The sequence below is a fragment of the Halichoeres trimaculatus genome, unplaced genomic scaffold (assembly GCF_033239565.1).
Source record: "Halichoeres trimaculatus isolate MK-OKI-2021-1 unplaced genomic scaffold, fHalTri1.1 fHalTri1_scaffold_5, whole genome shotgun sequence".
In the NCBI taxonomy this organism is placed as follows: Eukaryota; Metazoa; Chordata; class Actinopteri; order Labriformes; family Labridae; genus Halichoeres; species Halichoeres trimaculatus.
Genome location: NW_027437183.1, coordinates 1,988,505 through 2,010,491, shown reverse-complemented (window position 1 = coordinate 2,010,491; position 21,987 = coordinate 1,988,505). Strand labels below are relative to the sequence as shown.

The following is a 21,987-nucleotide window of genomic DNA, read 5'->3' as shown; positions in this document are numbered from 1 at the left end:
GCATATGAGCTGAAGAGGGTTAAAAAAGAAAAGTGGGGCGTCTGAGATATTTTGCACATTTGGTCTGCACCCTCTTTTGTCCTCGAGCTGTGAGACTCAGCACTTCATAGTTTTTGCACTTTGCATCACACAACAGATCCACGACACACCCTTTGGCTGCTGGTCGGTCCAGCTGCAGGACTCGCTCCACCTTCTGAAGCACGGCTGCTCCACGGTCTCTGAGGACTCTACGATCTCTGTGGACTCTGACAAATCTGACGAATCTGACACTGGCGTCAGGTCACAAAGCTCCTGCAGAACTCGCACTTGTACAAATGTTGCTACACAAACCAACACACCCCCCCACGCTTTGGCTGACAGCGTTCCTGCTAAAAGCTGCAGCTAATGGAAAGTATCGCTAATTGTCTGGCAGAGGACGAGGAGCTGCAGGAAACTTCACATAAAAGCTGTTTAAGAGACTCTTTGCTGTGACACAGACTCGCTGAGGACAGATCCGCTCTCTAACTCTGCTTTTCCTCTCCGATACAGAATCAAGCGTCTCCTTTCAGGAGCTCTGACTCTGGGAGCAAGGAGCAGAGACGTCATGAGGACGGGGACTAAGGCTCAGTGTGATTTTTTACAAACCTTTCCTCCTCCGTCTGCGCTCTGAGCACTTCTTTCCAAACACTTTTTTCCATGCAGCTCTGCAGGAAGTTCACTCAGGTTGTGGGACAAAGTCAGTGACGCCAACGCAGGACATCATCCTGTCCTCTTACCCAACAGCCTGCACCAAGAAAACTGACCCATTAGGCCACACAACGCCTTCTGCAATAAGACTTCTTCCTTTACCATCAAGTGCAACAATGCTTTTATTGTGAAAGTTCAGTTTTCTGAAGTCTCACACACTTTATTTCAGGTGGAACTTTACCTGGAACTGCATAAACTACATTGGTACTTGTCCTTTATGAGTACTTTTTCCCAGAGTCTAATTTTACTCATACTTGAGTACAATTTACACCATGTAATCTACTTCACTATTTTTAAAATCACAAGTCGGCAATGACTCTGTTGGAGCATCATGTAAACAGCAAAAGGTCACAAATTGCAAATGGTCGCAGATTTTTCTGCAACACTGAAAAGTTTTTTTTTTTGTTTTTTTTTTTAAGTCAGTGTTTTATTTTTTTTATCTATTTATCCATAAATGTTTTAATTTATATATATATATATTTTTTTTATTTATTTATTAATAAATTTGTTTACTTATTTATTTTATTTTATTTTATGTATTTATTAATGTATTTTATCTATTCATTTGACTTCTTTAGTTATTTATTTACTTCTGTAATTTTTTTATTTACTTCTTTATTTTTTATTTAACTTATTTATCCTTTAATTTTATTTTTTTATTTTTTTATTTATTAATTTATTTATTTGTATGAATTGTTGTTCATTTATTCATCTATTTTATGTATTTTTTATTTATTAACTTATTTCAGTATTTTATTTATTTATCTATTTAATTTATTTATTATTTATGTACTGATTTATTTTATTTATTTAAATATTTTATCTATTTATTTATATATTTTTTATGTATTTTTTTAATTATTTACTTATTTCAGCATTTTAGCCATTTATTTATTTATTTATTTATTTATTTATTTATTTATTTATTTACTCTATTTATCTTCTTCTTTCTTTATTTTTATCTATTTTTCAATTATATTGATTTATTTTTTACAAAGATATACAGAATTTAGAATGTGTAGTGAAGTAGATTTTTCTGCAATGACCTAAAAATATTTTCTCCCTTTAAATTAATACAGCAATACATCTGCAAAGTGTAACTAACTGTACCTCCAACTCATACGATACTAAATGATAGCTTTAATTATTTCCCTGATTGAATGAGTTTTTTAAAAACATGTTTTTCCTTTAGTTTTGATGTTTTTATGATGTTAGTGATGTGATGAAGTAATGTTTGAACACGGTGTGTGACAGTTTACTGATCTCTACAGAGGAAACATTATCACAGACTGAGTGACACCATGACATCACTGTGACATCAACATCTCCTCAAACCAATCTGAATTTCTGCTGCTGACACCACGATAAAACATCTTTTGCTTAGAAAGTAATTAATCCTCTGAAAAAAATTTCAATCTTTCAGTATTTTAGCATTTCAGACTGTTTCTATCAGGATAACTTTATATATCAAAGCGTGTTTATGTTTATATGTTGCTCATAGTTTTCTGCAGGGGTTTTAGCGGTCTGCACCAAAACATCCCTCAGGTGTCACCCAGTTCAGCCCTCTGTCTTTAAAGCTTGATAACATCTCTATGTTTGCATTTTTGCACAAATCCTCCAAAATAAAATCAGAAATAAAAAAGATCATGTTCAATTCTTGATGCTTTCTGCATCTTTGTGGCTTTTAGGAGCATTTTTTCTGTTATCTTTAGCATATGAACTTATATTCTCTTTCTGTTTCCAAACTTTTAAACTGATCCTCTGCAGAAACTGACTAAAGACAGACCTGAAGGAGACTGTGCGAGCTCATTGGGTGGATTAAAAGTCTGACATCATCTAATCTCTGTCAGGGGCCACGTGCAGACAGCTGAACCAACAGCATCCTACAGCATTTCAGATCAGAGATATTTAGATTTATCACAGAATGACTTTGGCCTCTGTGTGCATGCATGAAAACATTTAGATTTGGTTCATTTTTCTTTACGTGATATAAAATCAGAAGTAAGAATCCATCCTCTGCTCTAATGCTTTTCTATTTTTGCACAAATTTCCTTGCATTCAGCCTTTAAATTTCTTACACATTTTACACTTTATTACACTTAAGGATTTAGTCTGTCACTTATATTTGATGCATGTTTGTGTTTCTCGTATTTTTCTGCAGAAATTTGCTGAATTCTTCAGATTTTCTTTGCAGGATGTAAAATTTAGACGGTCATGATCACTTTTCTGTTTCTTTTCTGAACCTGGACTTATTTTTCTTTCTGTTTTTTATGTTTACAACTTACAAACTCTTCCTCTGCATCCTTCAAAATAAAGGCAGAAATAAAGAAGAATATGCATCATTTAGACATTTCTGAGCATTTCATCTTTCCCTGAGTGCATGTGAGCTTTTTTCTTTCCAAACTTTCAGACTGATCCTCTGCAGCCTCCAGCTTTAAAGCAGAAATAAAGGACAAACTCTGCATGCTCTCTGACTGGATCAGAGCTGAAAACCTTCAGGTAGACGCTCGGTGGAGACAGATTTCAGCAGAAAGAAAGTCAAACTTACAGAATTGACGATGCCTTTGAGCGCGTGGAAGCCATCTTTGACAGGAAACACTTGGTCCTTGGTGTCGGCGATGTCGGCGAGCTGTCAGAGAACAGGAGAGAGTTTTTAGCAGAGGAGGACCAGCGCGGATTAAACGCTGCTTTCTGTTTTCCTCTTTCTGACTGAGCTGTGTCTCTTCCTTCTTTGATTCACGGGCAGGAGGAGACGCAGCAGATGGCATGACTGTGGCAAACACTTTGCTCAACCATCAAAAAAAAAAATCACAAACTGGAGGCAATAATTCCTTTGTTTTTGACTTAATGCGAGGCGCTGAGGATGGCTGCGGGGACGGGACGGCGTGATCGAGGAGGGACACTCAGCTCAGTGACACGAGGAGGAGAAAGTCTGACCTTAGAGGAAAAACTAACTCCACATTCAGGGGACAGAAAATATTTAAAGAGGGGACAATCCGAGCTTAAAGATCCTCAGAAACAAGAAACTGAAACCTTTAAAGAAGCTGCTTAAAGTGTTTCGTCAGACACAGAAAACAGAAACAACCTTTTATTTTTAAAATTCATCATCACAAAATATTTCTTAGAGTCTTTATCAAATATTTCTTTGAATCTGAAGAGTCTTAATGACGTTGTTCTTCACATTCCAACAGTAGGGGGCGATATGTGAGCTGTCATTACGTTCACAAAAGAAGATCAAGACGTCACAAGACGCCACAACACGCTTGACAAAAGAGTAAAGATGATGTTTTCAAGCCAAAACCGCTGGTCGAAAAATACTGATGAAAGTTCTATCAACTGCAGTTCCTGGAGTGTCCACTAGAGGCTGTGTGCAGAAACAGTAGAAACCACACACACACCCATCCAAAAAGCCGATCTTTACAGCAGACATTAACATGTTTACAGCCTGATTCAAAGCATGTTTCACCCTGAATAGGTCATTTCTCTTTAAGCACATGCTGAAAAGGGGAGGAGCTAGCTAAGATGTTAAATTTGCATGTTTCGCGTAATTAGCTAGCTTGATTGACAGCCGGACACTCTGTTGCTGTTGGTGTGGAGGTTAAAGGCCTCAGCTCCACCTTTGAAACTTGCTCTAACTTTTGACTTAAGTTTGGCTGAGTCAGCATTTCTAAAATTTAGCATTACACGGTCTTTTGGTGTTAGCGCTGTGGACGTTTGTCGCTGTTTCTTCTTGTCAGAGAAAATTCTTTGAGTTTTGTGTTCATGACTCAGTGAATCACCTGAAAAGTCTCTGCTGCTCTGAAAAAGTGTTAGAGCATAGACTCCAAACAGTCCACTAGCACAACTAGTCACACATTATAAGTTATCTAGTGCTAGTAACCCCAAATTTTGATAAACTAGTAAAGGTTTTTTGCACTAGCAAAGCAAAGTCGTCTATTAGTTAGGGCTGGGGCGATATGCTATTCTCGTGATTCGGTTCTATTACGATTTTTGGGGTGCCAATTCCATCTCAATTACAATTCTTCAATATTCTCAATTTTTGTGATTTTTAGTTTGCTTTTTTTAACGCCAGACCATGAGTGAAAGTTAAAAGATAATGTCTGCAGACTGTATCGGGAGCCATATTTTCTCATAAAATGCACATCACTTGAGTCAGAGAGAAACATTTTGCTCTCTGCTGGAGAAGAGTGGGAACTTTTTTCAATCCAGTTTATAAACAAAGACTAAAACGAAGAATTTGAAATTGAAAAAAACAAGGTTTTTTGACAAAGAATCCCAATTTTGATACCATCAAACAAAAAATCCTGATACATTGATTCTCAATTTTCTCTCCCAACCGGAGTACTAGTTCACAGTTTTGTGTTACTTGTAGTACTAGTAGACTTAGAAAATGTTACAAGTAAAAACCCCCATTCCTCCCCAACTCTTTTTATTTATTTTTTTGTTTAAGTATTATATTCTTAGTAATGATCATATTTATATTTCATAGTTACATTCAATTTGCGATTACGCTTCTATTTTTCCACTTCTTATACCGGTAATTTCTTACAACTTTAATTTTATAACTTCTTATGTTGGCATATTTTGTAATTATGTCTCAAATCTTGTAATTCCTTTTTTGTACTTTATTTTTTCAACTTTTTGAAGAAGAAGCTGTAACTTAGAAGCTATTTCCCCTCTGCGATAAATAAAGTACTTCTGATTCTGATTCTGATTCAGATTTACCACTAAGGTCTACTCACACACTAATGCACCAAAACCTTTTACTAATTAAACAAAATTTTAGTTTACTAGTGCAACTAGTTAACTTAAAATGTCTGTCTAGTATCTGTAGTCAAGAGGGTCGATAACTGATATTTGAAGCCAATATTCATCTGCAGTCAAAGTACAAATATTGGTGTCAAAATTTTGAACAATACAAACTCCAACACTTAACGTCATTCAAAAAACCTTTAAGCATGAGTTTATTAAACAGCTCCCAGGCTCAGAAACATGTTTTATAAAGTTAAAGTAAAACTTGAAAAATAAATAGCTAAAGTTTTCTACAGTAAATCAAGTTTTCCTAAAATTTCAATGTAACTGCAATAACTGTACTAACTGCACTGCTGATTGGCTGTTACCTGAGCCATTGCTCTGCTTGTAACCAATCAAATGGGACTGTGGGTGGGACAGTGCTGGAGACTAAGTCGTGACTGCAGACAGGTGAGCGGCTGCAACAATGCAGTTTTTAATTTGTTTCTTAACGGCCGTAGGATTAAAAAAAAAAAAAAAAGCAGATGCCGATATGCTTCAAAATGCCAAATATTGGCGATGATACCCTAATGCAAATGAAGTAAGAGGGATAATAAACAAATACAGCTCCCTGATTTGTTGTTATATTTTTAAAAGCCAATAAGAAGGCTGAATTATTTTTTTTCCACCCCCTTATTAGCATATAAGATGGATACCTTACACATTTAATACCTTTGCCCAGTACCTAGCAACCAATATCGGTACTCAACGGTACATATTTTTGGTACTTTTTTTTGTTAATGTGGTAAAAAATATCAATTTGTTTCATGATAGAATGCAATTTTTTTCAATTTTTACAAATTTATTCTTCAATATTTCCCCTTAAAATGCTGCGTTCATGCCCAGTATGGAAAATCTCCTACTCTTTCACTCCCTCACTGTTATAAGGATGCGTTCAGGTACCTAAATATGGTACCTTTTGATTTTTTGTGAAGCAGTTCCTGGTACTTTTGACTGAATTCAGTACCTGTAAAAGCACCTAATTCAGAGCCCATCCCTACTAGTGACACTTTTTGCTTTACTAGTAAAGTCTACATGTGCACTAGTAAACCCAAACTGAGTACATGTCCTCTAAGAAGGTAATGGGAGGCCATCAGGAGGAGTTAGAGACCCTTTAAAGCATCAGTGACGCTCCCACCCAGCCCCTCCTGCAGACTCTGACGCCGTGTTGAAGCTGTTAGAGAATTAAATCCACCTGACGGAGACGTCGCTCTCTGTTTGCAGACGACACAGATACCTGTTCCTGGATTTTTAGGAGGAATATCCCTTTAAGACCTGGATTTTGCCGACAGGTAACAGCTCTCATACGACATGTTTACCTTTCTTGTCTGTCTTCCAGCGTGGCAGCGCGTCTCCTGCTTTAATGTGGCAGCATACGTTCAGAGACAGACGCGTGTGTTCACATTAAGACGGCGGCTCTCTTACCTGCTGCTCGTCAAAGTCTTTGATTCCCACACAGTAAACACGGGCGCCGTATCGCCTCGCCTCGGCAGCCTGCGGAGGAAACAGGCGTGGAGACGATGAGCAACAGGTTAGCGACAGAAAGAGGGTTTGTATTTAAACAGATCCAGCATCACCTCCGCCACGGTCAGCTCGTGGACGTAAACCTCCAGCTTGCCGTCCGTCAGGGCCAGGATGATGCTGGAGGAGGATTTGACCCCCTGGGTCTGGATCTGAGCCGAGGCCTGTGGGGTTTGAAACACCTGATGAGCTCTCAGATCATCAGAAACATCACTGACACGAGAAAGGAGAGCAGGAAGCGACTCACTGACCTGTCTGAGCCCCTCGTGCATGTACGTCTCTCCTGCAGGTTTCACTTCACGCAGACGCTTCAGACCTTCTTCAATCTCATATCTGGAAACAAAAAACACATTCAACTCTGCTTCATGGAGAAATATCTGTGTTACAAACTGAGAGTGAACATTTCTTCTCGTGTTAAAACGTAAATAAGACGCCGTCCATTCAGAGGTTTCCAGAATCAAATCTCTGACCCAAACTGTAACAAATCAGCTACGGTGGCTCTGCAAACTCTTTTACGTCAAAACTTTTTCAGAAGTTTATAAAAACACCAGAAAGAAAAAAGTAGTTGCACCACACCTCCAAACCAGGAGGGGGCAGTGAGAAAGAGATGAAGCAAAGATGACACTAGAGCTGAAACAAGAAGATCATATGATTTTTCATAAGATAAGAGCAAGTTTGGAGACTGACGTGATTCTAAACACACTAACAGTGGGATTTTAAACACTTTCTGTCCCTCATACGATGTTACTCCTCTCTCCTTCAGCATCTACGACCGTTACAAGCAAATGTTTTGTTATGCAAATTAGTTGATTACTCATTTAGTGTTGTAGATAATCTGTAAAACACAGCACTGAAGAGTGAAGAAGATAAAAACAAAAACACAACAGAGCTAACTGGGCAGGTGTCAAATTTATCTCACAGGTCAGTGAAGGATAAAACATCAAGTAGTGATCATGATTTTAGTCTGAACGCTGCAAAGACTCAAAACCTTGACAGTAAAAATGTCTCATATCTGGGCAGATCGGATTGAACTCAAAATTTATCACCCAAAGTCACTTGATTTTACATTGCTTAAACTAATTTTCATTTTCTATTCAACAGAACAAAAATGTGTTTTATCCAATCACTCAATTAATCGATGGAATTTTCAGCAGAATACTCGAATACTAAAATATTCGGTTGCTGCAGCCCCAGGTGACACCATACATGCTTTGCAACCCCAGGAACTGGGGACTCTTTGAGGAACTGTTTGCTGTCTGACTGCAAGAACTAGGGTCTAAATTCAGTTCTGGGGATTAAGCTGTGATGGACTTGGTTTAGTTCCTCCAAACCAATGGTCTTCTTCGAGCCGGATAGTGTGAATGTGTCTCTGTCAGCTCCCAGTGTTCCAATTTATTCATTTTTTATTTATTTATTTATTTTTTTTAAACAAATTTCTTTTTAAATTCTCTTTTTAATGAAATACTGCATCATTATATCACTTATTCGATACATCTTAGATACAATTTTTCCTTTTATTTTTCTCTCTCTTCCTCTGTCCGTTCATTTTAAACAGTCAAAACATGGATAAGATATAAAAAAAGGAAAAAAAAAAATTTAAAAAAATAAATCAAGTAAAAACGAATTAATTAAAACAATAAATAAAAATAATAATATATTTTTTTCCTTTGTCAATTTAGAAATTTCTCATGTGGTCATGTGGTTCCACTAGAGTCTAGACTTTCAGCTAAATATCCTTTTGGTAAACACCTGAAATAAAAATTAAAGAGGGCCCAGGGGGAAAAAATAATAGGTTCAAAAAAAAGGATAAGTAGAGAAATAATAATAATAAAAGTAGTAAAATAATAGTAATTTTGAGCCACTGGGCCACTGGGAAAAAAAAATAAAAATTTCAGGGTTCTGACTTTAATTTAAGATTTTTTTTTTTCTTAAAAAAAATAAAAATCTTAAAGAAAAAAAATCTGAATTTAGAGGAAAAAAAGGCAGAATCTGACAGTAAATAGTAAAAAAAATATTAGTTTTTTTTTTTTTTTTATTCCAGCCTTTGGGATTTGAAAATTGTATTCATTCTGCGATATCGGTTTCAATTGGATTAATTGTTCAGCCCTCGTTCAAACACAGAGGAAGTCCTGGGGAGATCATCCTGGTTCAGTTTAATATACGTGTCATTATCTGCTCATCAGATCAGGGTTTAATGAGGATCTAAAGCTGTTAGCGAAGGATGCATCCCCAAAACTAAACCTGGACCCTCGGTCCTGTGGTCAAAGTGCACCTCATTTCCTTAAAAAGTTCCTTTGGGAAATGTCTGCAGTGGAAAAGCTCCTCAACATAAGCGTCTTTTCTGACAGCTGATCACATGATCAACACATCCTGCAAAACAGGAAGTTTAAAGGAGCAACCTCACTGAGCACGAGCAGCTCAGTAGAAATAGGATGTAGCATTAATAAATCTGTTGATATAAGTGTTAAAGCTCGTCCCATGCTGTTTCCTCTTTCTAATCCACTGAGCGCAGGGAAGGGCAGGGAGTTCCCAGGACGGATCCACACCTCCAAATATACGTTACTGAATGATAATTAATGATAAATCCTGACTCAGGAGAGTTTCCTGTCAGGGTTTAACACAGGAAGCTGATGTTCTCAGAGGTCGGGGGTTACCTGTCTCCGGTCAGTGGCAGCAGGACGGTGGCTCGAGCCGAGAAGACGATGAAGGAGACCCTCATCCTGGGACTGCAGAGAGAAACACACACATCAGGAGTCAGACAGACGGAGTGTTTCAGCCTTTATCAAAACCATCTTTAACCCAGCCCTCAGATCGTCCTCAAGACTCAGACTCTGAGGACTCAGACTCTGAAGACTCAGACTCTGAAGACTCAGACTCTGAAGACTCAGACTCTGAGGGTTCAGACTCTAAGGACTCAGACTCTGAGGTTTTAGTGATGCAGAGGTTTTATCTGATCCGGCTCAGCTTAAAGAGGACATAACAAACATTTAATGTCACTAATATTAGCCCATGAAGCACCTGAAGCAGCTGGAGGAAGTGATTCATGTTTCCTCCGACAGGAAACATGTTGAGCTGGTGACTCACACACACACACACACACACACACACACAGAGGCAGACGGGGGGCCTGTGTACCTGTAAATGTTTGATGGTGTGAACTGGAGCTGGACTCTGACGTGTTTATGGCTGCAGACACCTTTATGTACATTAAGCAGCATCATAAACAGGATTTTACAAACACAGCTGCTGCTCAGTAAATATCTGCTCATCAAACTGTGAACGCAGCGATCTGGAGGACAACATTTCTCTTTAAAGACGCTGCAAAAAAAAGCTTTACCTCAAAGACTGAAACTGTCTCTATCAGCTCACTGCAGCTCTGAATGAAGAAAAATTTATATTAATTTCCTTTTTTAAACTTCTCTTATTTATTTATTTATTTATTTTGTTTTATTTTTTATTTGATTTTATGTTTGTTTATTATCTATACCTTTTAATTTTTTTTAAATTGACCTATTTATTTGTTAAGGTGTTTATGAGTTCATTTTACTTCTCTCTTCATTCATTCATCTTCTTCATCTTCATTCAGGTTTCTTTCTGGTTTTAACAGACAACACCTCATCACTCCTGTCCTTTCATCTCTTTACTGGCTCACTGTACATTTTAGATTTGATCTTATGATTTTATCAATCACTTTTGAACAAGCTGTCAGCCTTAGATCCTTATTATGATCATGTAATCTTACCCTTTTAATTGTTTTTTAATTTCTACTTAATCTGACCTTAATTTCCACTTCTCTGTAGGAGTTTTTCCTTTGTTCTGCTGATCGGTATGTGTGGTTACTTTTGGTTGGATGCACAAGTTTGGGTCACGTGGGCACTTGGGTGGACACCCAGTAAAGTAAATTTTAGTTGACCGTGCACACTTTTATTTGCTTTGATTAACCTCTGGTACAGGTATACACAAACAGCATCATATGTGTGTTATAATGACTTTTAAAGCACAGATGAATCAGAAAAAAACAAGCAACAGATCTAAACTCTGACCTTTACCTGTGTACAGACATTATTTTTGTTCCTATGCTTGTAACTGTTGCTTGGTTGATAAATATTTTGTTTCTTTATATCTCTCAGAATCATTTCATTTTTCCACCTGATGTAGTGTTGTCATTTTCCACTCTTTCTTTCTTTATTTTATTTTCTTTTCTTTTTTATGTTTTTTTTTTGTTTTGTTTTTTGATTTGTTTCTTTTATTTTGTTCTCTTCTTAATATTTCACTCATTTCTAACCTCCCTCAGCCTGATATTCTATTCTCGGATCCTCTGCCATGTTTTTACACCTCAAAGCAATATATGTAAACAATTTCATTATTAAGGTGTCATACAAATAAAGATTTTCAAAATTATTATTATTATTATTATTATTGAACGATATATAAATAATAATATCTCTATATTATTATCACACATCTATTTGTCATTCTTTATTAATGAATATATCAATCAATTAATTCATTCATTTTTTAATTATTTATTTTTAATTTTTCTTTTTTGCTTGATTTATTTATTTATTTATCGAGTAAGCTATAAATAATAAAGATATAAATAATAAAAACTCAACATTATTTTTACACATCTATTGGTCATATTTATTTATTCTTTACTTATTGATTTATCTTCACAGTTACAAACCAAAAGGAACAAACAGCTTGAGTCATTGTTTCATTTAACTTATCTTTAAAGGGACATTTACAATATTAATGTTTCCATCTCAGACTTCCCACCAGATTTATCCTAAAGACACTTTAAAAAGATTTTATCCACCAGCTCCTGCAGCGAAAACTTCATCCTGAGGCTCAAAGAAGAACTCTGCAGAAAACAGGACTGTTTTTACACTTTGGTTTGAAACACTGAAACTACGTACTGATTGTCTGAGAAACGTACAGACACACATCTATCATCCGCAAAACGAGGTAAAACTCCTCCCTTCTCTCCTCCCTCCTTCTCTCCTCCCTCCTTCTCTCCTTCTCTCCTTCCTCCTTCCCTCCTTCTCTCCTTTCTCCTTCCCTCCTTCTCTCCCTCAGAGATCTGAAGCCGCGGCAGCATACGGAGAGGTGCTGATATTTCTCACCCACATGACACAGCCGCCATCCTCCCCCGCAAACACACCGCCATCTTTACCGCCACACGGCCCAAGATGCGTCCACATCCTGTCTGCCGTCATATGTGGACGAGGAACTCAGAGAGGAACTCACGGCGTGTCGGCGAGGAGAGACGTGGGCGCTGCCTCCAAACTTTATTATTTATATCAGAGACCTGATTGGGTAGAAGCTGAGAGTTAAAGCTGACAGCTGCAGACTCTGCTCATCTTTAAACCGAGAGTTTGAAGCTGTTTCGCTGATGATGACGTGATTTATTTATCAGGTTCGGTTAAAGTGAGGAACAGGTTTCTCAGAAAAACTTCTGCTTAAACTGCTCTGAAATAAAAACCATCAGAGCTACAGACTTCAAACTTTCTGCAGGAGACAGCACTGATCCAGTTTTTAGAGTTAGTTCCTGCATTAAACCTTTTTTCTGCTGTGTTTGCAGACGAGGAAAGAAAATACTTGAATAATGTCTTGATATAAGAAACTTTTCTCTTCTTCCACTGGCAGATTCAGACCTCATTTTGTCTTTAAATAACTTAAAATCAGACTTTTTTTCTGGACTGGTCAGGTGAATGTGGCTCATGTTAAGGCTAAAAAAGCATTTTCTACTGAAAACAAGACAAAAACACTTGATAAGATTTCAATTTTCTTATCTCGGTCGGGTGTCAGGCTCAGACTGCTCAGGGTACTTTTTTTTGTTTATGTGGTAATAAATATTAATTTGTTTAATAATAAAATCTTAGAGTTCTTAAATTTAACATATTTATCCTTCAATTTATAACCTTGCAATGTTGTGTTTGTGTCCAGTAGGAAAATCCCCTACTCTTCTACTCCCTCACAGAAACAAGGATGCATTTAGGTACCTAAACATGATACCTTTTACTTCTATGTGAATCGGTACCCGGTATTTTTGACAGACTTCGGTTGGTACCTATAAAAGTACCTGATTCGGTACCTCTCTCTGTACTTTTTACATTTGAAATTGTACGGTCAGTGGCGGACTGGGACTAAAAAAAAACAGTCTGGGACTTAGGTATTCTCCAGAGCGTCAAGATGGCCAGTCCGCCCCTGACACGCTTCGACCACTGGCCAGTTAGGGTCTGAAATAGACCAACGGTTCGGGGATAAGTCCCGAATCTCCCGATGGCCAGGCCGCCCGTGGGGTATGGTACCTGGCAATCAGGACCTTACTGACTTTGGCCTTTTCAAAGCCCAGCTTAAAACATACTTGTTCTGATTGGCTTTTAATACACAGTTATGTGGGGTCATGTTATTTTATTTTGTCTTGTTTTATCTGGTTTTATCTGGTTTTATTTTCCTGACATGTTCCATTGTTGCTTTCTTTTAATCTGCTTTTCTTATCTTAATATTCATTTTATCTGGAAAGCACTTTGGTCACCTCCAGTGTTGTAAAGTGCTCCATAAATAAATTTTGAGTGATTGATTGATTGATATATGTGGTAAAAAAATATCATTTATTTCATAATAAAATCTTATCTCCTAACCCATTTTTTCAACTTCAAATAAGGGCCGAACAAATTTGTAATCTGATTGTGATGTTTTTTTGACCAATATTGTAATTGCAATTTTATTTATTTATTTATTTATTTATTTATTTATTTATTTATTTATTTGGGGGGGGGGGGGGGGGCATCTTTTATCTTCTGCATTATTGACAAAACAAAACCCCTAAGTCATTGTATAGTATGACCAACACGTCAAACAATACTGTCTCCACATAAACAAGTCTTTCCTGCACTTTTTAATTGAAAAGAAAAAAGGAACATTGCAACATTTAACTGGCTTTCAGATCAGACTAACAAACCATACAGAATAAAGTGAGCAAGCAGCAGATTGACTTTTGCTGGTGTTAAGGAAGACTGAGTTCAGCTTACCATATTCCCTCCAGCTCTGCGTACATGAAACTTTTTTTCCTTAAATGCAGTTTTTGCAATTGAAAACTGCATTTTATTATACTGCGATGCCAATTTTAATTCGATTGATTTTTCAGCTTAACTTAATGTATTTATTCTTCAATAAATATATCCTTTAAATGCTGTGTTCATGTCCAGCATGGAAAATCTCCTACTCTTCCACTTTGTTACAGTCACAAGGATGCGTTCAGGTACCTAAGGTACCGTTTTGTGAATTGGTACTTGGTACTACAGACAGAATTTGGTCGGTACCTTTAAAAGTACCCAAGATGGTACCTATCCTTACGTCAGAGCATATCTGTGTGTGTGTGTGTGTGTGTGTGTGTGTGTGTGTGTGTGTGTGTGTGTGTGTGTGTGTGTGTGTGTGTGTGTGTGTGTGTGTGTGTATCTTTGATAACAGAGCTCTAAATTTCAGATCTTATCGACTTCATCTTCCTCTTTGTTTCCAGTTTGGAGCTTCTTCCTGTCTTTGTTTAAAGACCCGACTGTGGATGGAGACCGAGATGATGATAGCGTCCAGCAGTTTGATTTTTCTGACACAGTTTAGATTATTCTCTCTTCAGACTCTAGAAGTAAAAACCGTCACAACATCCTCAAAGAAAAAGACGTCACAATGAGGAGCCGAGCTTCTTTTGCAGATTTTTCATATACATAGCTCTCCTACACTGGCCTTTAAATTCAGCGATGGGTCTCCACCTGTGAGGGTTGAAGGGTTTAAATATCTGAGACTCTGGATCAATCCAGAGCTCTCCTTTAAACCACACATCCATTATATTTGCAAACGAACTGATTATATTGTGGGTATGTTTTATCCTTCAGTTTATTCTGTTTTTCATTTCAAGTAAAGAAAAAATTAATTTCACAGATTATTTTCTCTATTCTAGATTATATTGACATTGTTTATCAGAATACCTCAGAGAATATCCTCAAACCTTTAAACACCTTACATATTTTCCTAATGGGAGAGCGGTGTTTCTGTTTTTGTTTTGTTTGTGTTCTGTTTTTTTTTGTTTTCTGTTTTGCAGCTCAAGGGGCTATCCCTTAATAAATTAAAACTGTGTTTTTTTGCACCGACATGCTTTGCAAAATTATTTCCTGCAACTTAACAAAGATGGAAGACAGATTTAATAATTCTTTTAAAACTTTTAGACGGGGATGTTTCCCTTCTCTTTGGATTTTAAAACAGAGACTTAAATAAAAAACAAAAAGAAGACGTCACAACGAGAAGAACTACAACTGCAGGATTCATGTTTCATGATTGTGTCTCTTACAACTTTCCTGTTTTTCCAAACTCAGGCTCTAGAAATAAAACCCATCTGGAGATCCTCGAAGAAAAGACGTCAGGATGAGTAAAAACACAACAGCAGGAGCCGAGTTTCAGTCACAGATTCATGTTTTTTAGTTTTTCATGAATGAAGGGAAAAGTTTTCTCAACATAGTTTCTACGTTTTAATTTTGTTGTTTTTACAGTTTTTGCATTTACACGTTTTGTGTGTTCACTTAGTTTCAAAGCGTCTGAAGCGTGCGGAAATATTTCGTTTGGTTTTCTTTATTCTGTTTTATTTTGGGCTCAGATACTTTGTTGACGGATTTGGTGAATTATGCAGAAGATGCACACTGAATTATGGTTTTCTCTCTAGCTTTGATGAGTTGTTATGGTTTAATAATCCCTCCTGAGTGGGGTTTTTATTTTGGGAGGGGTTAAGATGCTAAATCGGTGGTTAACCTGACAGGAAGGACCTGAAACAGAGCGGACAGCGTGCTCGTGCAGACTCCTTTGTCTCAGTTCAGAGGGTTCACGGCGTGCAGATATCTCGTCTTCCTGGAGTCTGCTGCAGAGAAGGACGCAGGGTGCCAGGGACATATCAGAGGGGGGCTCCTGCAGGAGGAGGGGGTCCAGCTCGGTCCACATGGCGGAACAGAAGAGCTCTTGGTGAGCGAGCATTGTTTAGCAGATTGTCGTGTGTTCTCGGTCTTTACTGTACATTGTCTGCGCGCTCGCCGGCCGCTCGCTCCGTGCCGGAGGCGGGGGGTGGGGGGTGGGGGGAGGACGTGTGGAGCCGGACCCCCCCGGTGCAAATGGCCGTTCTCACAGCCCAGAAGACTGCTCCTCTCTGCCACCCACTCCCACCTGGTGCCTTTGCTATTTTCTTCAACCAACCACTTCATTCTGGCTAGGTCGCCGCCGTCTGTACTGTGCTGGCAGGAAGCGTTTGACTCAAACGTTATGCAAGCTCAACGTTCAAGACGCTTTAATGAATTATGTGCAAAAAAAAGGATGTGCTGCTTTTGCAGTTTGAGAATTTGTAAAACAGGTGTGAAGTGAAATCTGAGCGAAGACTGGAGGATGGAAGCAACGACGGAGATCTTTAATTTTAGAGATCAACAAAACCAAATAAACAAGGACAACGACTCTGCTACATTAAACTACAAACAGTTCACACACTTCTCACCTGCGTGCATGTTTCTCTTCAAAAACCCTAACCCTGAATAAAACCCATGTTCTGTCACGTCTGCGTGCACTCACCTCACGAATCTGTCCGTCAGGTTCTTGACGAAGGAGTAAATCTCATGCCAGTTGGTGGCGACACTTCCGGACCTGAGAGGAGAAAACAACAGTTTGTCAGTTTGTCGACTGGTCGGTTTGTGGGTCTGCAGCTCGTCGGCCGCTCGCAGCAGATTGTGTGCTGGGGAGTAAAACACTAACTGTACAGTGTGTGTGCTTTGTCACACAGCCACAGTTGGACATTAACACCAGCCACATGCTGCAGAATGGAGCTGAGAAGTCTGTGATCTATAGCAGCCACTAAAGCTGTTAGGAAGCTCAAATGTTCACAGGAGCTCCGTCTCTCTGCAGCTCGCTGGCTCTGGACGACAAGTTCAGGCCCAGAAATACAGAAGAGGAATTAATCGCACTCTGTCTCATGAAGAGACCGAGAGACCAGGACAGAGAACAGGACAGAGAACAGGACAGACAGGGACAGACAGGGACAGACAGGGACAGACAGGGACAGACAGGGACAGACAGGGACAGACAGGGCTGTTAGCCAACAGAAGAGAGGGTCCAGACCTGATCCTGGTCTCCGAGACGACACAGGAAGACACCAACCAGGTGAGCAACAGGTAACAGACAGATGGCTCACTCAGCAAGACCACAGTTAGCTAACAGTTAGCCCACGGTTAGCCTACAGTAAATTCACTCTTAGCCCTTAGCTAGCCCTGAGTTAGCTCCCAGTTAGACCACTGCAGGAGTCTGCAACCTTTACTCTCATAGGAGCCATTTTTCCTCAGCTCACCTGGATTAAAGTCATTCAGGAGCCACAAAATCTACTCTATCTTCACAATGAAGCCCATAAAGTATATAAAATTCAATAAATCAAGTGAAGAATTATCTAAAAGAGGGTATTTTTGATTTTATAAAATTGTACATATGATTTCTTAGTTTTCTATTCTAAAACGTTTCCAAATATTTCAAAATTTTCACAATCTAAAACAACTGTAAAAATCCACAATTTTTGAAATTTAAAAAATTTGAGAAAATGTTTTATGGAGTGAAAATAAAAGTGAACTTTGCCAAAAGTTTAACATAAAAAAATGAAAATAAAGAAATGGAAAATTTGAAAAAAAAAAAATAAAAAAAAAGAAAGAAAAAATGTTTTAAAAAAATGCAAAAATATTTTTGTAGTTAAAAAAAATTATGAACTTTTCAGAATGTAAAAAAAAAGAAAGAAAAAAAAACAGAAAAGAAAAAATGGGGGGGGGGGAATGAAATTAAAAATTATACAAAAAAATAAAACATTTTTGAAATTTCAAAAAATTGCCAAAATGTTTTTTAGAGTCAAAAAAAAAATGTGAACTCTGCCAAAATTTATAAATAAACAAAAAAATAGAATAAAATAAAAAATGGGAAAATTAAAAAAAAAATGAAATGAAAAATTGTCCAAAAAATTAAAACATTTTTGAAATTTCAAAAAATTGCAAAAATTTAAAAAATATGCTAAATGACAAAAAAAGAAATTTCAAAAATTTGTTAAATAATAAGGGACCAATAAATTTTTTAAAAAATCAAAATTTTGAAAGGATACTTAAATTGGATGAACACACTGAAAATATTGCACAATAGTTTTTTTTTGTTGTTAGCTAAAGGCTTGCCACAGATCAAGCATGTATTTTGAGCAGGCATGTTGGCAGTCAAATAATTTAATCCACACAGAATTAAAATCAGTATTTTCTTCCAGATGAGTCTTTTTTAGATGTAGTTATCTTCCCAGGGCTGTAAAACTTGAGGTTAGCCACAGGTGCATGGAAAGTTGGTGGGCTGTTGATGTTGTAGGAGGTGAAGTAGAGCGGTGGCAGGCTTTATTGACAGATGGGATGAAGATTTAGTTCAACTAAATGTTAACGCAGGATTTTATTTAGTGTCAGTGTCTTTAATCATCAATAACCTTTTCATTCATTCATTCATTTTCTATACCGCTTATCCTGTGTAGGGTCGCGGGTGGCTGGAGCCTATCCCAGCAATCATTGGGCGAGAGGCAGGGTACACCCTGGACTGGCCGCCAGTCAATCGCAGGGCTGACACATAGACAGACAACCATGCACGCACACCTAGGGACAATTTGGTGTGACCAATTAACCTGGTAAGCATGTTTTTGGACTGTGGGAGGAAGCCGGAGTACCCGGAGAGAACCCACGCATGCACGGGGAGAACATGCAAACTCCGCACAGAAAGGCCCACCGGCCGAGGTGGGGATTTGAACCGGTGACCTTCTTGCTGTGAGGCTGCAGCGCTAACCGTTGCACCACCGTGCAGCCCTCATCAATAACCTCTGTAAGAAAAATAAAAAATCTTTATTTCAACAATATTTTTTCATGAGGCTCCAGAGTCGCGGGTTGAAGACCTCTGGCCCACTGTTAGCCTAATTGAATAATTGATTAAATAATTTAAACTGTATGTGCTGTAGCATCATCTTTGCTCAGCTCTCTGCAGAGATAGTAAAAATGTGAGACGTCTCACTCCTCAGATATTCCTCTGCAGGAAATGTTGGATCAGCACGGCGTGAAAAACAGAAGATGACGTAACCTTGTTTTACTAAATTCACTCCGTTAGTCGTCTTTCTCTGCCAACAATGTGGACCACATGTTGCGCCCCTGATCCCTGGACTGGGCTGAAGTGTTGTTTGAGTTCAGGGTGGAGCACAATGAGCTAAGTTTTGTTTTCATGTGGTCATAAAAAGTTATCAATCAGCCTTAAAATCATGGTTTGGAAAGCGCAGAGGGTTTGGTTGCTTTCCTCAGAAAATGAAGAAAGGAATTTACCCAAACTAAACTTCTCTATTTTCCTCCTTCTGAGGTGATTTCCTGCAATCTGATGGAGACCTAGGGGAGTTAAAGAAGGAACAATGCAGAGGGACTTTTTTATTACAGCTCGGCGTGATGAGCAGAAACCTCAAACAGAGGAGTCTGAGAGTTCAGAGGCTGGCTCTCCTCCATCTGTTGCAGAAACTGCTGACATAAGACCGCTGTCTTATCAGAGCCAGCAGGAAATCTGACCAAGGAAGTTTTTTATCTGCACGGACAAACACGACAACGAAGAAAGCTGCAACTTCTGACTCAAACACCAGAAACACAGAGAAATCTCAGAAACCAGGGCTTCATATTTACCTGAACATGCATGAGAAAACCCAGAAATTTACACCTGAACATCTCTGAAGAAATCAACGAAAAACCCTGATCAGGATCTTTGGTGGAACTGGGTTCAGTAATCTGTTTCATCATCCGGTCATTTAGTAATTAGCTGAGGGTGGGGTGGGCTGGAAATGGGTTAGGGGAGCAGAGTTTGGACTCCCTGGCCCTGAGAGATGGATCCTCTCCAACACAGAGGGAGGAGCAGATCAAAAACAGTCACTATCAGAGCCACTAACTCCCAGGATGCACTGCAGGGCTGTGTGCATGGTGCTGCTGCAAAGTTCTGGTGAATGCGCCGAATGTGTGTGTGCAGGATCTGTGTTTTTGATGCTTGAAGCAGAACTGAAAGAGTCAGGAAGTGAAATAAAAACAGATTTTCTGCCACAATATTCAGGAATTTTCTGCAGAAAATCAAAGTGTTGGTTTTGGTGAGTCGACTTGGAAATATCCATCTTTTTCAGGCTACTAAAAGCAAAAAAAAATGCAATAATAAATAATAAAGTTTTTACTGTAAGCGCAGAAAATTTAGGTTTCTAAAAGGTCTCAGGTTTCATCTGTTGAGCAGACCTCAAGACGCTATAAACAGCAGCATCCTCATGACCTCACGACAGGCTGCACAGTTCACAAACTAAAACTCAATCCTCTCTGAAACAAACTGAAAAAGATCAAAGCTTCACATGTGAAAAATCTGAGTTTCTGACAATCTATGGTGGAAAGAGAATCAGGAGGGGCTTTGAGCTGAGCTGCAGCTAGCCTGGTTGTTAGTCCTCAGGTTTCTTTATGCTCAGATAGCACAGAGTCATCCTCCCATCCAGAGAAACAGAGTAGATGAGAAAATGTGGTTAAACCACTGGATGCTCAGGGGGGCTGTGCACTGAACTACCTGCTGTCTATAGCTTGTTTAAGGGTTTGGATTCCTTCAGGGTCTTTTCCTTTAAAACATACTGACACTATGATAAAGACCAGTAAAAACAGACTTACTGACAGACTGAAACAATTGAATATGAATAAATCTGTTCAGAAGGGGCTGCGAGCCAAGCTGCAGCTAGCCTGGTTGTTAATCCTAAAGTTTCTTTATGTCAGGATGGTTAAGTGTAAGTTAAAAGTTGTAGATTTATGAACAGAGTCATGCTCCCATCCAGAAAAACAGAGTAGATGAGACAATGCAGTGAAACCACTGGATGCTCAGAGGGGCCATGCACTGAGCTGTCTGCTATCAAAAGCTTGTCAGTTTGGATTCCTCCATGGTCTTCCCCTTCTAAACAATCTGATACCACTATAAAGATTGTAAAAAAAAAAAAAAAAACTGACTTACAGTAATATATATTAAATCTGTTCAGTTACTCTGGTGAATAAAGCTTCAGGAGGGGCTGCAAGCTGAGCTGCAGCTGGCCTGGTTGTTAGTCCTCAGGTGTCTTTATGCTAGGATGGTTCAGTGTAAAGTTGTAGATTTATGCACAGTCATCATCCTATCTAGAGAAACAGTGCTGATTAAACCACTGGATGACCAGAGGGGCTGTGCACTGAGCTGCCTGCTATCAATTGCTTTTAGGTTTGGATTCCTTCAGGGTCTTCCCCTTCAAAACATAAAAACACTTTGATAAAGACCAGTAAAAACTGACTTACTGACAGACTGAAACATTCATTTTATTTAAATAAATCTGTTCAGAAGGGGCTGCAAGCCAAGCTGCAGCAAGCCTTGTTGTTAGTCCTCAGGTTTCTTTATGCTAGAATGGTTCAGTGCAAGTCTAAAGTTCCATGCATAGACTCATCCTCCCATCCAGAAAAACAGAGCAGATGAGAAAATGCGGTTCAACTGCTGGATGCTCAGAGGGGCTGTGCACTGAGCTGCCTGCTGTCTATAGCTTGTTTAAGGGTTCACATTCCTGCAGGGTCTTTCTCTTTAAAACATACTGACACTATGATAAAGATCAGTAAAAACTGACTTACTGATAGACTAAAACAGTTGATTATTAAGGAGGATATCAGGAGGGGCTGCGAGCTGAGCTGCATCCTCAGTGTCTACTCCTTCAGTGTCTGCAGGGTCACAAAGGTTCCAGGTCTACTCACATCAAAAACAAGCAGACCTGATGCTTACAACAGGTAAATTCACCATAAACCACCTGACTCTAGGAGGGGCTGCCAGCTGAGCTGTCACAGGTTTGTTAGCCAGTCTGCAGCTTGT

At 38.5% G+C, this 21,987-nt stretch overlaps 1 protein-coding gene across 1 annotated transcript in view; it reads right to left on the bottom strand.

Moving 5' to 3' along the window:
• Positions 1–21,987, bottom strand: part of antxr2a (ANTXR cell adhesion molecule 2a) — a 126,348-nt gene that overhangs the window by 102,706 nt on the left and 1,655 nt on the right. Inside the window, exons 2-7 of the mRNA XM_074671183.1 lie at positions 16,642–16,713; positions 9,693–9,764; positions 7,290–7,371; positions 7,095–7,202; positions 6,943–7,011; positions 3,275–3,355 (exon numbers count right to left, since the gene is read on the bottom strand). Of these exons, the coding sequence (XP_074527284.1) occupies positions 3,275–3,355; positions 6,943–7,011; positions 7,095–7,202; positions 7,290–7,371; positions 9,693–9,764; positions 16,642–16,713 (484 nt within the window). The remainder of the gene's footprint in view (positions 1–3,274; positions 3,356–6,942; positions 7,012–7,094; positions 7,203–7,289; positions 7,372–9,692; positions 9,765–16,641; positions 16,714–21,987) is intronic.